At 38.4% G+C, this 21128-nt stretch overlaps 1 protein-coding gene across 1 annotated transcript in view; it reads left to right on the top strand.

Annotated features, from left to right (window-relative positions):
- The window catches only part of ATAD1 (ATPase family AAA domain containing 1), a 49314-nt gene extending 28430 nt beyond the window's left edge, over nucleotides 1–20884 (top strand). Inside the window, exons 6-10 of the mRNA XM_008689583.2 lie at nucleotides 4287–4393; nucleotides 9700–9789; nucleotides 12639–12689; nucleotides 17633–17766; nucleotides 19483–20884. Of these exons, the coding sequence (XP_008687805.1) occupies nucleotides 4287–4393; nucleotides 9700–9789; nucleotides 12639–12689; nucleotides 17633–17766; nucleotides 19483–19603 (503 nt within the window). The 3' untranslated portion in view covers nucleotides 19604–20884. The remainder of the gene's footprint in view (nucleotides 1–4286; nucleotides 4394–9699; nucleotides 9790–12638; nucleotides 12690–17632; nucleotides 17767–19482) is intronic.
- The last annotated feature ends 244 nt before the right edge of the window (nucleotides 20885–21128 follow it).

Raw genomic sequence — 21128 nt, 5'->3', positions numbered from 1 at the left:
CTTCTGTTTGAATTTCAGTCCCTCTTATGTCTCAGTTTTAACCATACTATTTTTATATAGTATTTTTTGGATTGTTTTTTCTGTGATCTGAAATTCTGCTCCTTTGTATTGTCAACTCTTTTTGTACGAATTTGTTTCCTTGGGTCATTTCTGACATTAGATAGCGTACAGCGTGTTTTTATGTGAGAATTCTGCGTTGCCTGAGAACAATCGAGTAGTTTCCCTATCACAGAGCCTGTGGGGTCTGATCACTCACGACCAATTTTTATGATAATTTCTCAACTTGGATGTTCCCAGACTGAATGACAGTTCAAATCCAGACTTCATGCCTGAGAGAGATGCCCTGTGGTCTTGGTTTTTTTATTTTTCAGGGGAGACTTGTTTATTCCCAGAGCACGACAGACAGACTCTTTAACTCCCTGTAGTAGGAGCAGAATTTTTTTCTGTGAGCGTGCATCCTTTTGAGCATCATGGTACCAGCGTGGATATTAACCTCGGAGCAGAACCTTCCGATGCTCTGTACACATACCTGCTGTGTCCACAGACACACACGGCGGCATAATCACCTCACATTCTCACCACTTATTTCCTGCTTCCTCTTCTCCTGAACTCTGAGATTTTTTTTCCTTTCTTTCTTAACAATCTCAGATACTCATTAAGCTTTTTTAAAAAAAAAAATTACTGGACTTTGTTTTTTAGAAAAGTTTTATTTTTTAGATTGATTTATTTGAGAGAGCGCATGCAGGGGGAGGGGCAGAGGGGGAGAGAGAGAATCTCAAGCAGACTTTTGTAGCTTGGCAGAGCACGGAGCATGACACAGGGCTCAGTCTTACAACCCTGAGATCATGACCTGAGCCGAAACCAGGAGTCAGAGGCACAGCCAACAGAGCCACCCAGGTGCCCCTAGAACAGTTTTGATTTATAGAAAAATCGAGGGGCGCCTGGGTAGCGCAGTCGTTAGGCGTCTGCCTTTGGCTCAGGGCATGATCCCGGCGTTCCGGGATCGAGTCCCACATCGGGCTCCTCCACTGGGAGCCTGCTTCTTCCTCTCCCACTCCCCCTGCTTGTGTTCCCTCTCTCGCTGGCTGTCTATCTCTGTCAAACATATAAATTAAAAAAAAAAAGAAAAGCAAAATCGAGCAGAAAGTACAGAGAATTTCCATCTTCCCTCTCCCTGCGCACAGTTTCCCCTATTACCAATTGGCATTAGTGTGATACAACTGTTAGAATTTCTGAGCCAGTATTGATAACATTATTAGTAACTAAAGTCCATAGTTTATATTAAGGGTCGTTCTTTGTGTTTAAAGTTCTTCCTGTAAGCTTTGACACGTGCATAATGTCCTGTATCTACCCTTACAGAATCAGGCAGAGTAGCTTCACCACCCTGAAAATCCCTCGTGCTCCGCCTGCTCCTCCGAAACCCCCGAACTCCCAGCAGCCACTGATCTGTTTACTGCTGGCTTTTACAGAATATCATAATCGGAGTCCTATAATATGGAGCCTTTTCAGACTGGCTTCTTCCACTTAGCAGTATGCTTTTAAGGTTTCTTCATGTCTTTGTAGCTTGGTGGCTCATTTCTTCTTATTGCTGAGTAACAGTCCATTGTATGGTTTTACCAGTTTGTTTTTGTTGGAGGACATCTTGTTTGCTTCCAGTTTGGGGCAGTGACGAGTAATGCTGCTAACAGCAGTGATTTGCAAGATTTTGTCTAGTAGATACACATTTTCAACTCAATTGGGTAAGTACCTAGGAGTGCATTTGCTTAGATTGTATGGTAAAACTATGCTTAGCTTTGTAAGAATCACCAAACTGCCTTCCAAAATGGCTATACAATTTTGCAGTCCACTCATTTATTTGAGAGGTCCTTTTGCTCACTGCCCTTCATCACTTGATATTACCAGTTTTTTGGATTTTAGCTATCCTGTTAAGTGTGTTGTGGTATCTCGTTATAATTTAAAGTTGCAGTTTCCTAATGACATACAATGTTGAGCATCTTTTCATATGCTTAGCTGCTATCTGTGTATCTTCTGTGAAATGTGTGTTCAGGTCTTTTGCCCATTCTTTAACTGGGTGGTTTTCTTACTGTTGAATTTTAAGTGTTCTTTGTATATTTTGGATACCAGGTTTTTTTTTTTTTTTTTTATCAAATAGGTGTTTTGTAAATCTTTTTTCCCATTTTGTGGCTTATTTCTTCTCTTTTTTTTTTTTGGCTTATTTCTTCTCTTAACTGTCTTTCACAGGGTAGAATTTGTAATTCTTTTTCTTTTTTTTTTTGGTTCTTTATTCAGAATTATTAATTTTAATAAAGTCTAACTTAACCATTTTTTTCATTAATCAGTTATACTTTTGGTGTTGTATGTAAAAACTCATCACCAAACCCAAGGTCACCTAGATTTTCTCTTGTATTATCTTCTAGAAGTTTCGTAGTTTTCTGTTTTACATTTAGATCTATAATCCATTTTGAGTTAATTTGTGTGAAAAAGTATAAGGTCTGTGTCTAGATAGATTTTTTTGTGCATGGATTTCGAGTTGTTCTAGCACCGTTTGTCAGGTATGTGTTAAGTTTAAAAAAACATATTTTTCTGACTTTTTTGTTACTATTTACATACATGTCTTTTTCCATCCTTTTCAGCATCTGAGCTCTTAGGTTCAAAGTGTGTCTTGTAAGCAGCAGACAGTTGGGTTTGTTTTTTTTTTAATCCAGTCTAATTTCTTAACCATGTATGTGGGTACTCTTAAGACCGTCTACATTTAATGTAATTACTGATACAGTTAGGTTAATATACCTATCCAGCATTTGAAGTTTTCATATTATTTTACGGAGCTGTCTTGCCAGAACCAACTTCTTTGTAATGAAGATAATTTAGGACTTATTAATAGCACAGTTACGGTGGTTAGGTAGGCGGTTGTACTTACACATATTATCTTTAAAAAGAAGCAATTTAAAAATGACAGCATTTTCTACATCCAGAGTAGATGGGTTAGTTTGATACATAGTCCAACAGTGGGACAGACTGTATAAAATTGGAACTACATATGAAAATCCAGGATATATATTTGCTGTCAGAAGACTCTGTCATCTCGTTGTATTGTGTTTTTGCCGCAATTACTTTAAAAAAAAAAAAATTTTTTTTTTTTTTTTTAAAGCTTGGGTGGACCTAGCACATTGCAGAGCATTTCTATGCTACTTAGACATATAGATCGACAGACTTCAGGTTGTAATTTCAGTGCTGAAATGTAAAGTGTACCCAGAAATGCCATTTATTTGAAGGGCTATAAGAAAGCATTTGTAATAGGATTATACTAGGCAATCCAGGATTTATTTTTACTGTCTTTTTCTCATTCTTAGGATGTACTGTCTTCCAGGTCCTTTTCATTCTAGAAGGAAAATGTTTTCCCCCTTTTTAAAAGCATTTCATGTTCTTTGTAGATAATTGGGAAGATAGAAAATAATTCAGGGGAAAATCCGAATTGTCCTTAAGTCTGTCGTTGAGAGATAACTAAAGCGATAAGCATTTTGGTGTAGTTTCTTAAAGGCTTTTTCACAATACATAATGTATACGCACATGCATGCTAGCATGTGTGTTTGAAACCATTTTCTGTCCTGCATTTCCCACTTAGTAGTGTTTTGACATTTTCCAGTGTCATTTTTCTTTATTTCCAGAAAAAGTGTGTGAGGAAAAAGAATGCAACTCCAGGGGCGCCTGGGTGGCTCAGTCGTTAAGCGTCTGCCTTCGGCTCAGGGCGTGATCCCGGCGTTATGGGATCGAGCCCCACATCAGGCTCCTCTGCTATGAGCCTGCTTCTTCCTCTCCCACTCCCCCTGCTTGTGTTCCCTCTCTCGCTGGCTATCTCTATCTCTGTTAAATAAATAAAAATAAAAATCTAAAAAAAAAAAAAAAAAAAAAAAAAGAATGCAACTCCATAATTAAGAATACATAGGATGCAGATAACCTGGAAAGTTAGGGCCAAAGCACACGGACCTTCACTCCAAGACATCACTTGATCCTCTTCCAGCCTCTTAGTATCAGATCCTGTCCTTCTTTAAATATGTTGGCATGAACGTATTTTTAGGAAAGAAATGAAAATTGGGAGTTGATTGTGTTTTAATTTGCCCAGTTATTTGCCAGAATTGTTGTATCAGACTAAAGTGTGAGAAGGCGTAGTTGAACCCATTTTCTTGTACTCTTTCACAGAGTTGTTGGCTTTTGATTAAGGGTTTGAAGTTATAGGAAGAGTAAATAATTCAATATTAATTTTAAAGTTGAGGACTTTTTCCTTCTAGACTCCTTTCTGCGAAACCGTTCAAGTTCTGACCACGAAGCTACAGCCATGATGAAAGCTCAGTTTATGAGTCTGTGGGATGGATTGGACACTGATCACAGCTGCCAGGTATGTGAAAGAAATCTGCTGTGAGCTCGTTGCGGGGGGTAAGAGAAAATTCGCTGGGCTACTTCATAGGCTTTTTTAGAAAAGTTTTTTTTTTTAATAAATTTTTATACTTATTAAGTGATGGGGATCTGAAAAGAGTGGTTTGTGCACATTTTCATCCATTTTGAGGACTAAGTGCCTGAAACAAATACAACAGAGAAGAGAAAACCAGGGTGAGGCCTCTCCTTGGATTTTTTAGAATCCTCCTGCCAAGGGAAAGGAAATTAGTGGCTGCGAGTCCTGTATGCACGTTTCTTCAGACCCTTACTGTGAATCTTTACTCTCCATTCCTCTGTCAGTTACCTTCGTTTCATTTTGCTGTTTTCATTAGTTACTGGAACGTACACACTTTCCCACTTCCTGCCATATGCACCTTCCTCAGGATCCCAGTTTTATAAAAGACAGTGTTCTAGTCTGGGCCTGTCTGTTAACCCTGCAGGGCTGTGAGCCCTAGAACTAAGGTCCCTTGGTATGCCCCGAAGGGAACGCACCTGTATTGTTCAATTTGCTTCTTGGGGTTCCCATTTTCTCTTAGTTCTTTGCCTCTGAATGTTCCATATTTTCTTGCCAGAACAGTAATGTATTTTAAAAGAAAATTTTAAAAAAATTCACCTGGCTTATTTGTTTTTCTGCCATTATTACTGGAAATGGAAGTTCTAGAACTACTCTTCTTTTTCTGTTTTTAGTTTTTTTCATGAATCACCTATTTTATATCTCGTGGAAAAGTGTTAGAAAAGTTAATGATGTTTTTTTGCTGTTTAACTTTAGTAGGTATTATCTATTTTGTAATCTGTTTTTGCCCTTTCATATTTAGAATCATATCTTCTATCACTTCTAAAAAATTCAACCATTATTTCTTAAATATTGTTCCCCCTCCATTCCCCATGTGATCTCCTTACGGAATGCCAATTGGATGTACCTTATTTATATTCCATGCGTTTTAACTTCTCTTTCATATTTTCTCTCTCTTTGTGCTATAGTCTGGGTAGTCTTTTACTTAATTTGCTAATTCTAGGTTCAGTTGTATCTCTTCTGCTATTTAATCTTTTTATTGAGCTTCTTATTTCACTTATTATGTTTTTCAGTTCTAGAAATTCTTTTAGATCCTTCTTGAAGTCTGCTAGATCAGTTTTGATGGGCTCTTGCCCATCAACTCATGTTTGCAACTGGATTAGAAAACTAAAGCCCTGGGGTGGCTGGGTAGCTCAGTCATTAAGCATCTGCCTTTGGCTCAGGGCGTGATCCCGGCGTTCTGGGATCGAGCCCCACATCAGGCTCCTCCACTGGGAGCCTGCTTCTTCCTCTCCCACTCCCCCTGCTTGTGTTCCCTCTCTCGCTGGCTGTCTCTGTGTCAAATAAATTAAAAAAAAAAAAAAAAAAGAAAGAGAGAGGAGAGAAAAAGAAAGAAAGAAAGAAAGAAAGAAAGAAAGAAAGAAAGAAAGAAAGAAAGGGAAAGAAAAGAAAAAACTGAAGCCCTGGGATCAACTAGCTGTACGACCTTGGCCAAATAATACAGTCACTCTGTATCTGAAAGCAGGGAGAACTGTCTATAAAAAGAAGGGTAGGATCCACCTCAGAACTGTTGTCAGGTTTTAAGGAATCTGAGTAAAGTGCTTTTAACTTGCCTGGTATATATTTACTGCATAAGTATTTGCTTGTGATTTTTTTGATTCCTTCTTTATTCTTTTGAATATGTTAAAATACTAATTTTTTAGTTGTGTCCAGCAGTTCTAACCTATGACTGTACATCCGGTTCTGTCATTTGTTCTGAGTTTATGGTGGCTATTTCCTTGTGTGTTTTGTGATTTCATGGGAAAAACCATATTTGGTAGAACTTTGTGTCTGAATTTTTGGAAGCTGTGTTGAAGGTTTATGGCCCAAAAGACCCAAAGAGGATTTTGTATTTGTCTTCTGCCAGATTTTTTTCGATACCAATAGGTAGAGTGAGATCCGAGATCCATGTTAGCTGGCAAAGAACCATGAAATCTCAGAGTGTGTGTGTGTGTGTGTGTGTGTGTGTGTGTGTTTATATGTCTTTCCAAGAACCAAAGCTTGGACTACTGAATGTGTTTTCTAATATTTCACTTTTTTCAGGGCCTAGTACTTGATGAGTCCCAGCTTCATGTAGGGTGGTCTCTTATTGTTAAGCCTGTAAGGTGTCCAGTATACACCCCACTGTCTATGATCTGTACGTTTCCACATGGTATGTGGTCAGCTTTTCCCCTTGTTTACTTCCCTTGTACATAGACTTCACTTCTGGCTCAGCTCAGTTCCTTTACATTTTTGCAGATTTGTTGCTTAATTTGAGGTTTTTTTATACTATTATTTTTGTTTTATAGCAGGAGGGTTTAAGGATCTCCTAACTCCACCACATTACCATAAATCAAAAGTTAAAACATCCTCCTCAAGGAGAACATGAAGCCATGTGTCCTCCTCCTACATCCTCTTTGTGAAAATACAATTTAATTATGAGGGAAAGTTGCCTTTAGTGTTTGTTGGATGATAGAGAAGGAAGTACAACATAGATAAATTTAGGTGACATTAATAGGAATGATTTTTGTTAATAACTGGTGCTAATAAGGCTGTTCAATAGGAATAGTTTACAGGCTTCCAAAAACTGATTATCCTCCTAAGCAACAGTATTATAAGCACTTAGTTAGCCTGTGTAAGAGAAACTTGTTTCAGATTATATCGTAGCAGAGCATAGTTTTAAAAGCCAAGGAAATAGCAGTGGTTGGATGAAGTACACTCCAGAGCCACGCAGCACGGCTCTGATGCGGTACAACTTAAAACAGCTGTTAGAACCATAATTAATTCTTCATTACACTGACAGTATGCACTGCTTTCATTGTGATAAATAAATATTTGTGGGAGCAAATAAAGATGTGGCTTTTTTATTAAACTCTAGTAACAATTTTTTTTACCTTTTCTGTGTGTTGAGGGGATTAAAATTGATATCGTTAACCTGAATATTAGGTTTAGACATATTCTTTCGTATGAACCAGTTAGCTTTTCTGTAAAATTGTCTGTTCTGTGACGATGGACCCAGCCCAGTACCCCTGCTTTCTCTTGTGTGTCTGATATGCCACAGTGGAAACAAAAATCGCTGAGTGGCCCAAGTCAGCCTGTCACCAGCTCTGGAAATCCAGGTTAACTGATGACACGTTCTGCATCTGCAGAGATGTGAAACAAAAGAAAGATTCTGAAAAGTCAACTAAAGCACTGGTTTTTCTGCTTAAATACTAAACAATGACTATTTCTTCCCTTTTTGAATTTTAGCGCATTTGCACTAGAGGTAATGTATTGTGTACAGTTTATCCATTTTTGCCTCTTACAATCTCTCCTTAAAACAGCTTTTTTAAGTGAGACAGGTAGTTTGAATCACTCTTGCTTTTTTATCATCATGAATATCTGGTATCATCCTGTATGTATTTGTTACAACATGCTGTGCTAGCTTTATTTAAATTCCTTGATCCTGATTTTTGGCATCCTGTCTCCCATACTGGCTTTTGTTTTAGGCTGTTTGTTTAACTACAGTGTTTCTCAAAATACAGCCCATTTTTCAGGTTTTTTCAAAGTACTGCCTCAGCCACTATGTCTTTTGTGATTCTCTGCCATCTGATATGGTCAGTCTTCCACAAGCTACCTTATCACTTTGAATCTCTTTTAACACTAATATATACTCTATCTCAAAATGTACTTATATTCATTCTTTATCTTATGCAGTTCCTTTGATCACTTTTAGGACTTTTTTGTTCTAGGGGTGCCTGGGCGGCTTAGTCAGTTAAGCGGCTGACTCTTGATCTCATCTCAGGTCTCGATCTCAGGATCGTTAGTTTAAGCCCGGCATTGGGGTTCATGCTGAGCGTGGATCCTACTTTAAAAAAAAATTTTTTTTTGTTTTACATTTCATAGAAATTTTACCATATTAATTTTATAGGGTTGTGGAAAGTCAGTAAATTTAAAAAATAAATAAAAGCATTAATATTTTTAAGACAGCTTTAATACAAAATTGCATTATATTGTGGAACTAACATTTCTCAAATTTATGTTTGTGTTTACATTTTTTCCCTCTAGGTGGCAACATCTCACAGTTAAATTGAAAATAATTTGGCTCTTGAATGTCATTAAATGTAAAGAGTAGAAGTAGAATATTAAGGTTTAATGGATCTTTCAGCATGTTCTGGAGTTAGATTATTTCAGAAAGCTAAAACCTCTTAGACTGAAATAAAATTATATTGAAGAAAAGTTTTCATTAGAATACCGGTAAATTTCATATTATGTAGCAGATATGGGCCATTATTGGGTTATACAGAAATACCAACAGTAATGGTAATATTGAAGCCTTTCAGAAATTGACTTGTTTTGGATATTTTGTCTTTTTGTGTTGATTTTTCATGTCTACATGTCTACATCCTTAATAAATAAAGTGATATAGACCCAGAGATTGGCAGGGTCACCAGCATTTTATTTTATTTTATTTTATTTTATTTTATTTTATTTTATTTTATTTCTTTCTTTCTTCTTTTTTTTTTAAGCAGTCTACGCATCAGGTAGAGAACTCATGACCCCAAGATCAAGAGTCGCACTGTTCACTGACTGAGCCAGCCAGGCGCCACATTCTTTTTTCTTTTTTTAAATTCTACCCAGTATTTTGATGTTTGCTGTTATGTTTAATGTTTGCTCTTATTCTGTTGCCCTTGTTGGAAGTTTGATTGCTTGAGGTTGTATTCTAGCACTGAGATGATGTCACCAGCACTGCTGGTAGTGCTGTAAAATGGTGATGTGACATCTAGAGGGAAAAGTACATGCTATCTCTTACTAGTACTGGAATCCTCAGACTCGGGGGAAATGATTCCTTTATATGAGTATCAAAGGACTTGAAGTGTCCCCCATAGAGACTCCCAAGCTGTAGCATACATGGCTTTTAGTTATTCATCGTGTAGCCATAGAGCAATCATATATTGCAAAATACAACCTTTTTTACTTTAAATCTGTATAATTCTTCATTAACTGAACAGTATGTTATTTTAGTTATGGAAAGGCTGGTGAAATGCATCAGTCTTTCCAGTTTTGCTATGATTTGATCTATTTAGGTTTAACTTTGGTTTGTAGTTACAAATTTTTGAGTAATACTGGATTAAAATCATGTCTTATAGAAGACTTAAACACTCCTTAATTTTTGTATCTTCTAAGCCCTAGTAATAACATCCTAAAAGGAGCATTACTGGTAGATTTAATACCTTGTGTTTTCTTTATCTGCCCAGGTCATAGTAATGGGAGCTACTAACCGTCCTCAGGATCTTGACTCGGCCATCATGAGAAGAATGCCCACGAGATTTCATATCAACCAGCCTGTAAGTGGTTTTGATTGATGTTGTGCACAGTTAAATACTCAGCTTTTTATAGGAAGGGAAGGTTTTTTGTAATAGGACTTACTATTTATGATAGGCAGGAAAGGAACAGGGCAAGCATCCCTGTAGCTGTTTATTTGTCCTCTCCACTCTCCACTTGGTTTGCCTCCCTTCATACTTACCTGAGTGTTACTTGCTTCTCTTCAAAAGTATGTAATTACCCCAAGTTTGCTTAGCTGCTTGTGTGGTTTTCTTTAGAATGTAGCAAGCCATCTAGGAAGGTACGTAGAAAACCCGGACTATGGTTTTGGTTTAGCACAGGATGAAATTAGGAGTGCTGGCAGTAAAGAATCATTCCCTTCAGAAGGCTGACCGGAAGAACAACTGCGATTGATCTGATTAATTATTGGCAGTTGTAGTCAGTGCTTTCCTTTGATAGGAATAATGGGTAACCGTTCGCTAAGATATTACACTTAATGCAGATGTGAGGGCGGTCTTGAACCAGTGTTATCTCCTTTCTAGTACTTTTATTTTGTTAAGAGATACCCTCAAGTCAATGATTATAACTTACCATACGCTATAGTTTTTGCACAAAGTCCTCACATCTTGAATTTTCTGTGCCTTTAGATAGAAGAAGAAAACAGGGTTAGTAAGTGAATACGTGTGCCATACAATCAGCGTGCTATGTGTACAGCTGTGTAGAGGAACTCTCAGTGTCATGCCTTTCAAATATTGAAATTTTGAATTTTGAAATAAAAATATTGTAATACCGCTTACAGTCTCTGGGCTAAAAACAACTTGTCCCCTTGTATATTCTGCAGCTTGCCAGTTTGTGGCAGTAAACATGGTTTCCTAACATTGATGGTTGTGGCCTCTGTAAAATTGCTCTGATCTGTTATTTTCTGTGGCTACAGCCTCTGGCCCCTCTGAGGGTGTGCACAAAGTTAGTCACTCTTTTAGAAAATGAGATCAATGAAGAAATTTTTTAACTTGATGTAGGAGACTCTAAAGTTGAGTTTGACGAGCATTGAGCACTGTCCATGTGTCAGGCACCTGCCAGGCTCTGGTGAAGGAACGCAGCCCCTGTCCTCCACTCTGTGTCGCAGGAAAGGCAGCCACATAAATAAGTGACAGAAAAGGTACTTTACAAAAGTATGTTTAAAGAACTGTGAGAACCTGAAATGATGATGAAAACTAGTAATTCTGTCTGAGCAGTTAGTAAACTCTACAGAATCCAGCTGGGCCTTGAAGGATGGCAGGAATTTCATATGCAAGCGAGGCAGGGAAAGTCTTTCTACCAGGAAGAACAAAGGCCAGAAGGTATGGGAGCACGTGTTTAATGATGGCCTCTGGGGGTAGTTCACTTCTGGCGTCAGGAAAACAGGTGGAGGGAGGGCTGGAAAGGTACGCTGCTGCCAACTGTGGACGAACTTTGTATGCCTCGACCAAGAACTCCCCTTCTACTTTGTTAGCAAGACAGCAGGACATATTTTTAAAGAAAATTAATTTACCTCAGTGGTTCTGAAGACAAAGATTACATTGATAGGATCTCTGCTTGTAGTCCAGTAGAAAACAAAGGTTTTTGATGTACAGTAGAATGAACGTAGGACACAACAGCTTGGAAGGTAGCCTTTGCTAAAGTTCTAAGTTAAATCTATTATGTTAGTTATCAAAATGGGCTGTAACATTATTGGTCAAATTGGTTACATATTTGTGTGCTCTTAATGTAGAGACTGGGCTTTTGTAACCCCCTTTTCATTTCATTCTGTTCTTAGTGAATACACACTATACAGTAATTTTTTCTTATTTTGTAACTATGATGTCAAATTTTATGATTAACCTTACCTTAAAACTCTTCTCCAAATTAAATGATTGTTAACAAAAAGTAGTTATTGGTGATCACATAACAAATTTACCTTCACACTGAACACTCTTGAATTACAAAAACAACAGGGTTTAGTGTTGTTTCTGGTCATTTGATTTGATACTCATGATAACTAGCTCTTTTTTCAGTGGTTGTGGGAATAGGAATGAGTTCAGGCATGATAATTTATTAAAGCATTTATATTTACCATATATGTAAGGTTTTCCTTAAAAGCTTCTATTATCTGGTATAATACTATGAATCATCACTGGGCCGGGGGGATGCATATAAGCGTATAAACAAATGTACTGTCAGCACTAAACAAAAACTCTCTAATATAAATTAGCGAGTGTGGAAGTTACAGGTTGAAGTGGAGGAACTAAGGGGGTATTGTTGCCATCTCTTCCAATTAGCGGTAAAAATTTTACCGCAGCATTTTTAAGAAGTTTCCTGGGGGCGCCTGGGTAGCGCAGTCGTTAAAGCGTCTGCCTTCGGCTCAGGGCGTGATCCCAGCATACCGGGATCGAGTCCCACATCAGGCTCCTCCGCTATGAGCCTGCTTCTTCCTCTCCCACTCCCCCTGCTGTGTTCCCTTTCTCGCTGGCTGTCTCTGTGTCACATAAATAAATAAAATCTTAAAAAAAAAAAAAAAAGTTTCCTGAATAAAGAAAAGGGGATTTGCAGAGCCACAGGGGAAAGACATTGGTCATCCTAGGTATTCATTCACTCACTCAAGAAACATTTAAGGTTATGTTATTTCCCAGACATTGTGCTAATCACTGGGGATTCAGAATAAGAAGATGGGAATTCAGTAGGTTGACCACAGACAATGAGAGTCTAGAACCTAGATCTTGCTTTAGTCAGTGTTTTAGAGTTTCTGTCATTTCCTGTAGGTATTGTCAGATGGTTTAGAGAGGAAAGAAATAATAGAAAAACTAGTTGTTCCTTATTTTTTTTTAATGCTAACTAGAAATTATTCTGGTTTTAGGCGCTAAAACAAAGAGAAGCAATCCTGAAACTCATCTTGAAAAATGAAAATGTAAGTAGAAAATTACAGTTTTCCCTATCCTGTAAGTATGTTTATGTTCATAAAACTATTTTAGAGAGAAATGAAAAAGTAACCTGAGAATAAACAGCTTTGTACTTGACATAAATCACTGTAAAACTGTTGGCCGTTCCTGCAGCTCAGTAACCCGGGTGCATGTGAACTTAATACAGATGGTCTGCTTTTCTTAAAGCCCTGTGTTTTCATATCTACACATTAAAACCTTCTTTGGTGTTTCTAGACAGTTCTCCAGTTAAATAAGATACATTTACTTTTGTACAGCACTGTGTGTGTTTTTTTTCTCATGTATTTAATTGCAGTATTTTTTGAAGTTGGAATTTAGATTTAAGAAGGTATGATAATCAAAATCTTTAAGAACTTGTATATTTAAGGTCACATGCTTCAGAATTAAGTACATTAAATGGTATTCAGGGAGGAATCTCACTTCCTCTCCTGATTTCTTCTGTATCCTTTCAGATGGCATTGTCCATACCAGCAAATTAGGATATGTATTATTCCTCTTCCCTGTTCTACATAAACCATATTAATAAACTGCATACACTGTTCTATGCATTGCTTTTTCACTCATTTGAGATCTTTTCCATATTAGCATACAGTGTCTTTGTTCTTTCTCTCTCTCTCTCTCTCTGTTTTGGTTTTTTTGTTGTGTTTTTGTTTTGTTTTTGTTTCTGTTTTTGCATTGCATAGGATTCTACTGTATGGATATACCATAATTTATTTAATCAGTGCCATATTGAAGAACATTCAGGTTGATTCCAGTCTTTTACTATCATAAAAATGCCTTGTACACATGTCCCTTCACACTTGTGCAGGAATATTAGTGGGGTGGATTTTCCAGAAGAGGAATTGCTAGATCAAAGGATATGATTTATAATTTTGGTAGCTGTTGCCAAATTATCTGTGCTAATGTACTCTCACACCAGCAATATTACAGTACCTCTTCCCCTGTAGTCTTGCAAAGAGTGCTGTTGAACTTGGTGCTGACATGAGAAAATGGTCTCTCGTTCTAGTTTTAGGGATGAAATGAGTATGTTTAGGAGCCACTTGGAAGTTTTTTCTGCGAAATACTTGGTTCATATGCTTTATCCATTTTTCTGTTGCAGTGTTCTTTTTCTTATCGATTTATAGGAACTTAATATATTAGGGAGATTTCTCTTCGTTTATAGGATTTGAAAATATTTTTTCCTGGTTTGTCTTTTTTAATTTACTGGGATTTCCCCCCTTTATGGTTTCTGAGTTTTGAGTAACATCGTATTCCTCACTATCCTAAACTTCATATCTTAAACTCATTATTTGAGGGGCGCCCGGCTGACTCATTCCATGGAGCATGTGGCTCGATCTTGGGGTCGTGAGTTCAAGCTCCACGTTGGGCATAGGGCTTACTTAAATTAATTAATTAAATAAACTCATTATTTGAACTTGCTATATCCAAACTAAAAAAATCAAATAGGTTCCCATAGTGAGGCATTCTTGTATTTCCGTGGTCTGCCTCCGGTCCTTGGGTCACTAATTCCGCTCCAGCTCTCCCCTACTTCCCCACCTCCCAGGTTTATTTTAGTTGTATCTCTAAAAGAAAGAATTCTTAACTTTTTTGACTTAACCTCATAAACTTTATTACACTCAGCAAAAAATTGACCATAACTACTTATTATCATTGAATACCTCATCTGTTCAGATTTCCTGTTATCTCCTAAATAGCTCATTTTTGGGTTTGGTTTTTTTTTTTTTTTACCATGTATTTGTTTGACTCAAGATCCATGTAAAGTTCACGATTTGCTATTATTTGATAGTTTTTTAATCTTTTAATCTATATGCATCTCTCTCTCTCCTTTTTCTCTACCTTCTTTCAGTTTATTTGTTGAAACCATCAAGTTGGGTTTGTCCACATTTTTTTCATGGTCTTGGATTGTGCCCTCGTCCCCCACCCAAAGTGTGCTGGCTGTTTTTGCTGATTTTTCTGTGTGAGTTTTAGAATTAATTTGTCTTATTCAAGAAAAAACAAACATTAATGTTTTTAATGGATCATAATTCAAGAGAATTAAGATCTTTTTGATGTTTAATCTTTCTGTCCAAAAGCAAGTATGTCTTTTTGGTTCTTCCAGCCTTCTCCCACATCTTTCAGTAATGTCGTATTCATTTTTTTCTTTAAAACCAATCAAAGAAAACATATGTGCTATTTGTGAAAGTTTAAAGACCCTAGCAGATTACAGCAATTACTACTGTAGGGATAGTAGAGTCATTTAATAAAAAAGAGAAACACTGTGTGATCTTTTCTTAAAAACTACATGTCCATGAGATATTTTGTACGACTTCAGGGTAATTCCTAAAATTCTCCATGTGTTTTGGGTAAGGAACTCCTGTCCTATATGAGTGAAAAACCAACAAATTACATTTGCCTTTAGCTGAATATTCAGTAACTGCTTTCAAAAAGACATTGTGTAGTTGTAGTGCTGAAGACACTGAAATCATAAACCTTTCACAGAGATGGGTGTCAGTGAGCAGTTCAGGGAGATAATTCCACTAGTTCTTTTGAATTAGGATGGCTGTGGTGTGGCTTGAAATTTATTATGTATTAGAAGGTAATTGCTGACGATTTTGTAGAGACTTCAAGTTAATACAATTATTTAATTTTTAAAACTAACGAAGGATGGTACTGCTGGAAGTTAACGTGTGTGGTTTAATACAGATGATGTGGATGACTTACATACAGATGCCAAATATAAATGATACAGTTTAAGCTCTGTCTCATAAGATAGCCATGCTTTACACAGGCTGACGTTTTCACATTTAACTTAAGAAACTCCTCATTATTGCTAAACTTCTATTTCATATTCTGCTTTTTTTTAACAATACCATCTTTGGAAATTCTTTTAGAATTACATTTGTCATGGGGATAAGGAATTTTTAGGATTCTGTTTCTTAAAGCACAAAGAACTAGTCTCCAGTTTTATGATTCAGAATAATTCTGAATGCTTTCTCGATAACTGTCAGTGTGGGAACATTGTATTTCCCACTAGCTGGTATTTCTATGCTGAAGGCATAGCGTTACTTCACTAGAATCTGAAAGACATTGTAATTTTGTTAAAAGATGTCTCAAATGATACTCTTTTCTAGTCTTTCACATTTCTTTATTGGTAGTTCCTTAGCACAACTCTCTCATTTAAAACAGGGTAGTGATTTTGGCTTTAAGTTTAACGTAGAAGAAGAATTAGAACTAATAAAATGGATACCTTACACAGGTATCCTGTCTCTGTAGTAAAGAGATCAGGGTTTTCCTTCTACATGCGAGTTTAGACCTTTTCTGTAACACAGCAGGAATAGTTCATAGGCATGGGCTTTGGAGGCAGACCAAGGGCCCCACATGCTGGCTTGACCTCTCCCTGCTGGGTGACTTTGGGCAGATAGTGTTGAGCGTCTCTGTGCCCTTATTCTTCTTCCTGGGAAAGTGGAGGCAATGCCAACAGTCTCACAGAATCCTTTTGAGAATTTAGCTGATGCGTGTAAGTGCTGAGAGCACCGTGCGCGTTGCGCCCCCCACGGCAGACACAGTAACTGCACGCAAGCCAGTGCTGCGCTCCCAGCTGTCTCAGGAGTCTGTTAACTTATGCCAGTATTGCTCCCGGGACTCAAAACCTTTTTTAACTTGGGAGCTGCCTTTCTAGTTACCAAATGAAAACAGTTTTCATGACTTTGTGGTTTGTCTGATAGCTATTATCTTGTAAAAAGGGTTTACTTTTAGAGTATTTGCCATATGCCTAGGCTAGTGATGAGGCGTACCTTGTTTTACTTAATCCTCCGTCCATCTAAGGAGCACATAGTAATGCTGTTTTACAGTTGGGAAACTGAAACCGAGAGAAGTTATAGAATAAATTGCCCAGGCTCACATAGCAAAGAAGTGATGGAACCCTTCTCTTAACCATTATGGTGCGCTACCTCTGTTCATCTTGCCCTCCCAGTGACTAGAATCTTCTCCTTTTCGATCCTGTCTCATACTTGATTTGCTTATCTTTGTGACTTTATCACCGTGTCGTGTACAAGACTTGTGAATGGTTAGAAAATAGTGCGGCCCAACAAAGTACTCAGAAGATGGGGTGCAGGTGTTGATTATTTAAGGGAGGAAGACTAATTTTTAACATCTCAGAGTATAATTTGAAGGTGTTTTTAAGTAGTTTTTTTTTTTTTAAAGATTTTATTTATTCTACAGAGATAGAGACAGCCAGTGAGAGAGGGAACACAAGCAGGGGGAGTGGGAGAGGAAGAAGCAGGCTCATAGCGGAGGAGCCTGATGTGGGGCTCGATCCCATAACGCCGGGATCACGCCCTGAGCCGCAGGCAGACACTTAACCGCTGTGCCACCCAGGCGCCCCTTAAGTAGTTTTTTTAATTCATGAAATATTTTAAGTGTATACACAAATAACCTTATATCTACCACCTATACTTTGCTTCCCGTCTCCTGCAGTCTCTGTCATTGGTAGCCTGTTGTCCTGAAGTCGGTAGTGTCCATCAGTCCCATGAGTGTGTATGGACAGATGCATAATGCATGTACTCTTTCACAAATATTACAAGCAGTAGCGAAATTAGATTCTTGTTTGTGTCCGATTGCTGATGTACACATGTAAGAAGTCTTCTCAGACACCAAGGAGGAGAATAGACAAGTCTGTTCGTAATCAGCCTGACAGTGTCTGCATGTCTGTTCTTCTCGGGCAGTATGTGGTATGTCTGCGAAGGCTTTATTCCGCTATTTCAGTCATAGTGACAGTTAATGAAAATTAGATTTCAAAATTCCAGCTTTTATGGTTAAAGAAAAAACTAGAAACTGATGATTCTCCTTCCCTGCTATTGCAGTATGCGTTAAGAAGTGTGTGTGTGGATAGATACTCTGCAGCTTTTTTTACGTCCCTTTTTCCCTGTTGAAGGTGGACAGGCACGTGGACCTGCTCGAAGTGGCCCAGGAGACGGATGGCTTTTCGGGCAGTGACCTGAAAGAGATGTGCAGGGACGCAGCCCTCCTCTGTGTCAGGGAGTATGTGAATTCTACGTCCGAAGAAAGGTACGATCTCTCAGGTTTGTCAGACCCTTGTAGAGCTTTTAGGTTGGTTCATTTTTCTTACAATACCAACCCTGCTTATGGAATCAAAGGTGAACTTGAATGAACACTCGTCCCGACTTTGTTAATTGCCTTTTTTTCTAAAGGGAAGTTCTGAAAGTGAATTGGGGATGTGGGTCATGGGGAGGCTCTGGAATGAAGAGAAAGAAAAGCTGAATTTCTACTGCACATCCATGGACTGGGTCACAGAAGGCTGACAGGAGCTGAGGCTCATAGCCTCTGCTAGGAGAGCAGGGTTTTCCAACACTCCTGGCTTGTTTTGCACCTTAACTTCCAAATCCCGTTTCCTGTGGTCCTGCAGGAATTTCACACATAAATGGGGGTGAGGGCCTAGGGCCTTGGCTGGAGTTAGACTTCAGCTTGTTGACAGTGACATGTTTACTAAACAAAGAAACTGTTGTCACTGCAGCCAACTTCAAAGCATGAGTTTGAGAAACCAATTCGTACTCAGCTATTTCAGCAGAGACACTAGAGAACTGGAATAAGTCAGCCCTGATGAACCCCGTCCTGCAGGGAGCTTTCCCAGAAGGCCCCTTGCCCTGGGCCAGTGTAGCTCTGCATCTCCTCAAAATACTGACCTTCTGACGGAGAGTTGCTGTAACTCTTAGCAGACGCGTGTACTTCAGGGGCCTGTGGTGAATGAGTTCTCCACCTCTTTTCCTTTGTTTCTCAGGCCCCCATCCTCCTTCCCCCTGAGGCTTTCACTCCACGGGACCTGGATTTGCCTCTTGCGCTGTTTCATTACGTTGCGTTGCCATAGCAGGCTTCGCCAGCAGCAAGTCCCGTGGTATGGACGGGTTAGCTGTGTGTGCGCTGCTTCCACACCTGCCTTCAGTGCTCCCTGGGGCCCCGTTGGAGAGAGGCTCACTTCATTTATTTGTTGCCAGATTATCCAGCTCCCCTGACGCTAACGTTGGGAATACTTCTGACCTCTGACTGTAGCCAAGAGTCTACTTTCCAAAGGTTTTTATTCTTGTGTGTAAGATAATGAGGAGAGGCCAAAAAATAACCTATGAATACATTTTGTGTGAATAAATCACATTACTAATGAAGGTCCTCTTTTTTCTGCTGTCCTCAAAGCCTTTGAAAATTTTATATTTCAGTATGAAAAATCTGGCTAATAGACTTGGCTTATCCTAACTTTTTCCCCAAATGTTTTTTCCTAAGTGTAAATTATTAGGAGACATTATATATTATTATTATTATTAAAGAGGGGAGGACTTAGAGTAGTTGGTTTTTGTTAATAGCAAAGAATTCTGTTTTCAGTTTGTCACATGCTAAATCTGAACATGACTATATGGCCACAAATGCTACTTGTGATTCCTTGGTTGGAATCCCATTCCCGTTTAGATAAACTGCACACCTGTATCTGACAGTTTTCCATTATGCTAATGCTCTCCCCTGGAGTCTTAGTGTGAGGTGTTTGGTTTTCATTCCCACATCTTGAATGTGTATTTATTACCAGGCATTTTGGCCTCCTGTCTCCCAGCAGTCAGTGCTCCTTAAAAATCTCCCAGACTTGTGTCTGCATGAGAATTCCTGGAGGCATTGTGGCTATCTTTGGGGGTCTTTGACGGGAAAGAGACGTCTGGGTAGCATATTTGAGGGATATGTATCCCAAAGTCATGTGACCATCTGGCGGTTTTGTTTACGTTGTAGCCACGACGAGGATGAAATCCGGCCCGTGCAACAACAGGACCTGCATCGGGCAATTGAAAAAATGAAGAAATCAAAGGATGCAGCATTTCAGAATGTTTTAACACACGTTTGTTTAGATTAAGAGTAAAGATCATTTGTACAGTTCAATGTGATCTAGTTTGATGCGCTCTTATCATCAGTGGAAATAGAATGAAAAGAGAGATGTTCTTCACCCCGTGAGAGAGTTAAAGTGTTCACGACACTGGTTTTATACTCTGAATTCTAAGTTATTGAGATAACAGTTGTTGTATAAGCGGTATTACTACTTGTCAGAAATCATGAGGAGGAACAATTTGATCCGGCCTGAGTGGGTGCTTGTGTTTGACCTCTGTAGCCATACGTTGCAGCCTGAGAGCATCTAAGCTGGTCTCAGAGATGATTCATTGAGTCATTCGTGAGAAGGGGGGATGTGAGAGAGAGAGAGAGTGTGTGTGTGTGTGTGTGTGTGTGTATTAAATGTATATATTCACACATTTTGTATTGATATTCTGTAGATACGTTTGAATACAGAAACTTTTTTTTACCCCAACTACTGAATCAGAAAGTACCAAATAGTATATAGCAACACAAAGATGTATGCTTGTGTTGAAGGTACGGTGATTCAGCCATTGCCACTTGTTTCCTTTGTTTCAGCTATTTTTTTTTTAAGTTGAGCATTTGTCTGCCGTGGAACAGTGGGAGCCAGCCACAGTTCCATTTCTGGATGTGGCTCCGCTGTTATGGTATCAGGATAATCAAATAAAAATACTTGTCCAGTGACGAGCATGGAATGGTTGTCAGGCAGTCGTGTGAGCAGCACGGATTTCACCTCCTTTTGGCAGCACACTGAGTAGAGACGTGTTTCAGATCGCTATCCTGACACACGGGTTGAAAGCCTTGCCCGAGAATGGCTTTGAAACACCACAGTGCCATTCAGTATGTGTATGTGACTTTCCCTTCTTCGTTTCATGGGACATTGTTCTGTTGTAACCATGGTTTTTTAATGTTATTTTAAAGTTGTATGTTCTTTAATTATGGTCAAATATAATTTGGTCATCAAAAATGAAATGATAGTTTAAAACGAGTAGCTAAATGTTACTAAATGTGCTAAAAATACTCATTTTGTAACTTTAATTTTTAAAGTTTTCTTAGCATATTATAAATTGTGCCCTGGTTAGTACAAATATACACATCAGAATCCCCATATTATATCTGTAGTCATTCGATGCTACGTGCCCCACATAGGAAACTTTTTTTTTGTCCAAAATTCCACTAACGAGAGTTCTGGTGCAGGCACTTACGCACACCGCATGAGGAAGACGGCACGCTATTGTCTTGAGGTGCCTTCTGTGAACACCTGAAAGATTAAATTATGCTTCATATAGTTTTGTTTTTATCGTATTTCTTTGAAAACTCTCACTCTTCATTCGTGAGTTACTGGATAAATTTATTTGATAGGAAGTCTCTCACAGAACCTGTTGGAGAGTTCATTCTGTTGTGCTTTGAATGACGGGTGGGGTCGAGGTTACAGCAGAAAGCAAGTCACAAACATTGTGACGATGATCTGATCGAAAATCGGCTGCAAAACACAAGATACCAAAAAAAAGTTTCGTCTCCATTTTCAATGA

The sequence above is a fragment of the Ursus maritimus genome, unplaced genomic scaffold (assembly GCF_017311325.1).
Source record: "Ursus maritimus isolate PB19 unplaced genomic scaffold, ASM1731132v1 scaffold_7, whole genome shotgun sequence".
Classification (NCBI taxonomy): Eukaryota; Metazoa; Chordata; class Mammalia; order Carnivora; family Ursidae; genus Ursus; species Ursus maritimus.
Note: the sequence above shows the minus strand (reverse complement) of the source record. Positions and strands in the feature narration are given on the sequence as shown.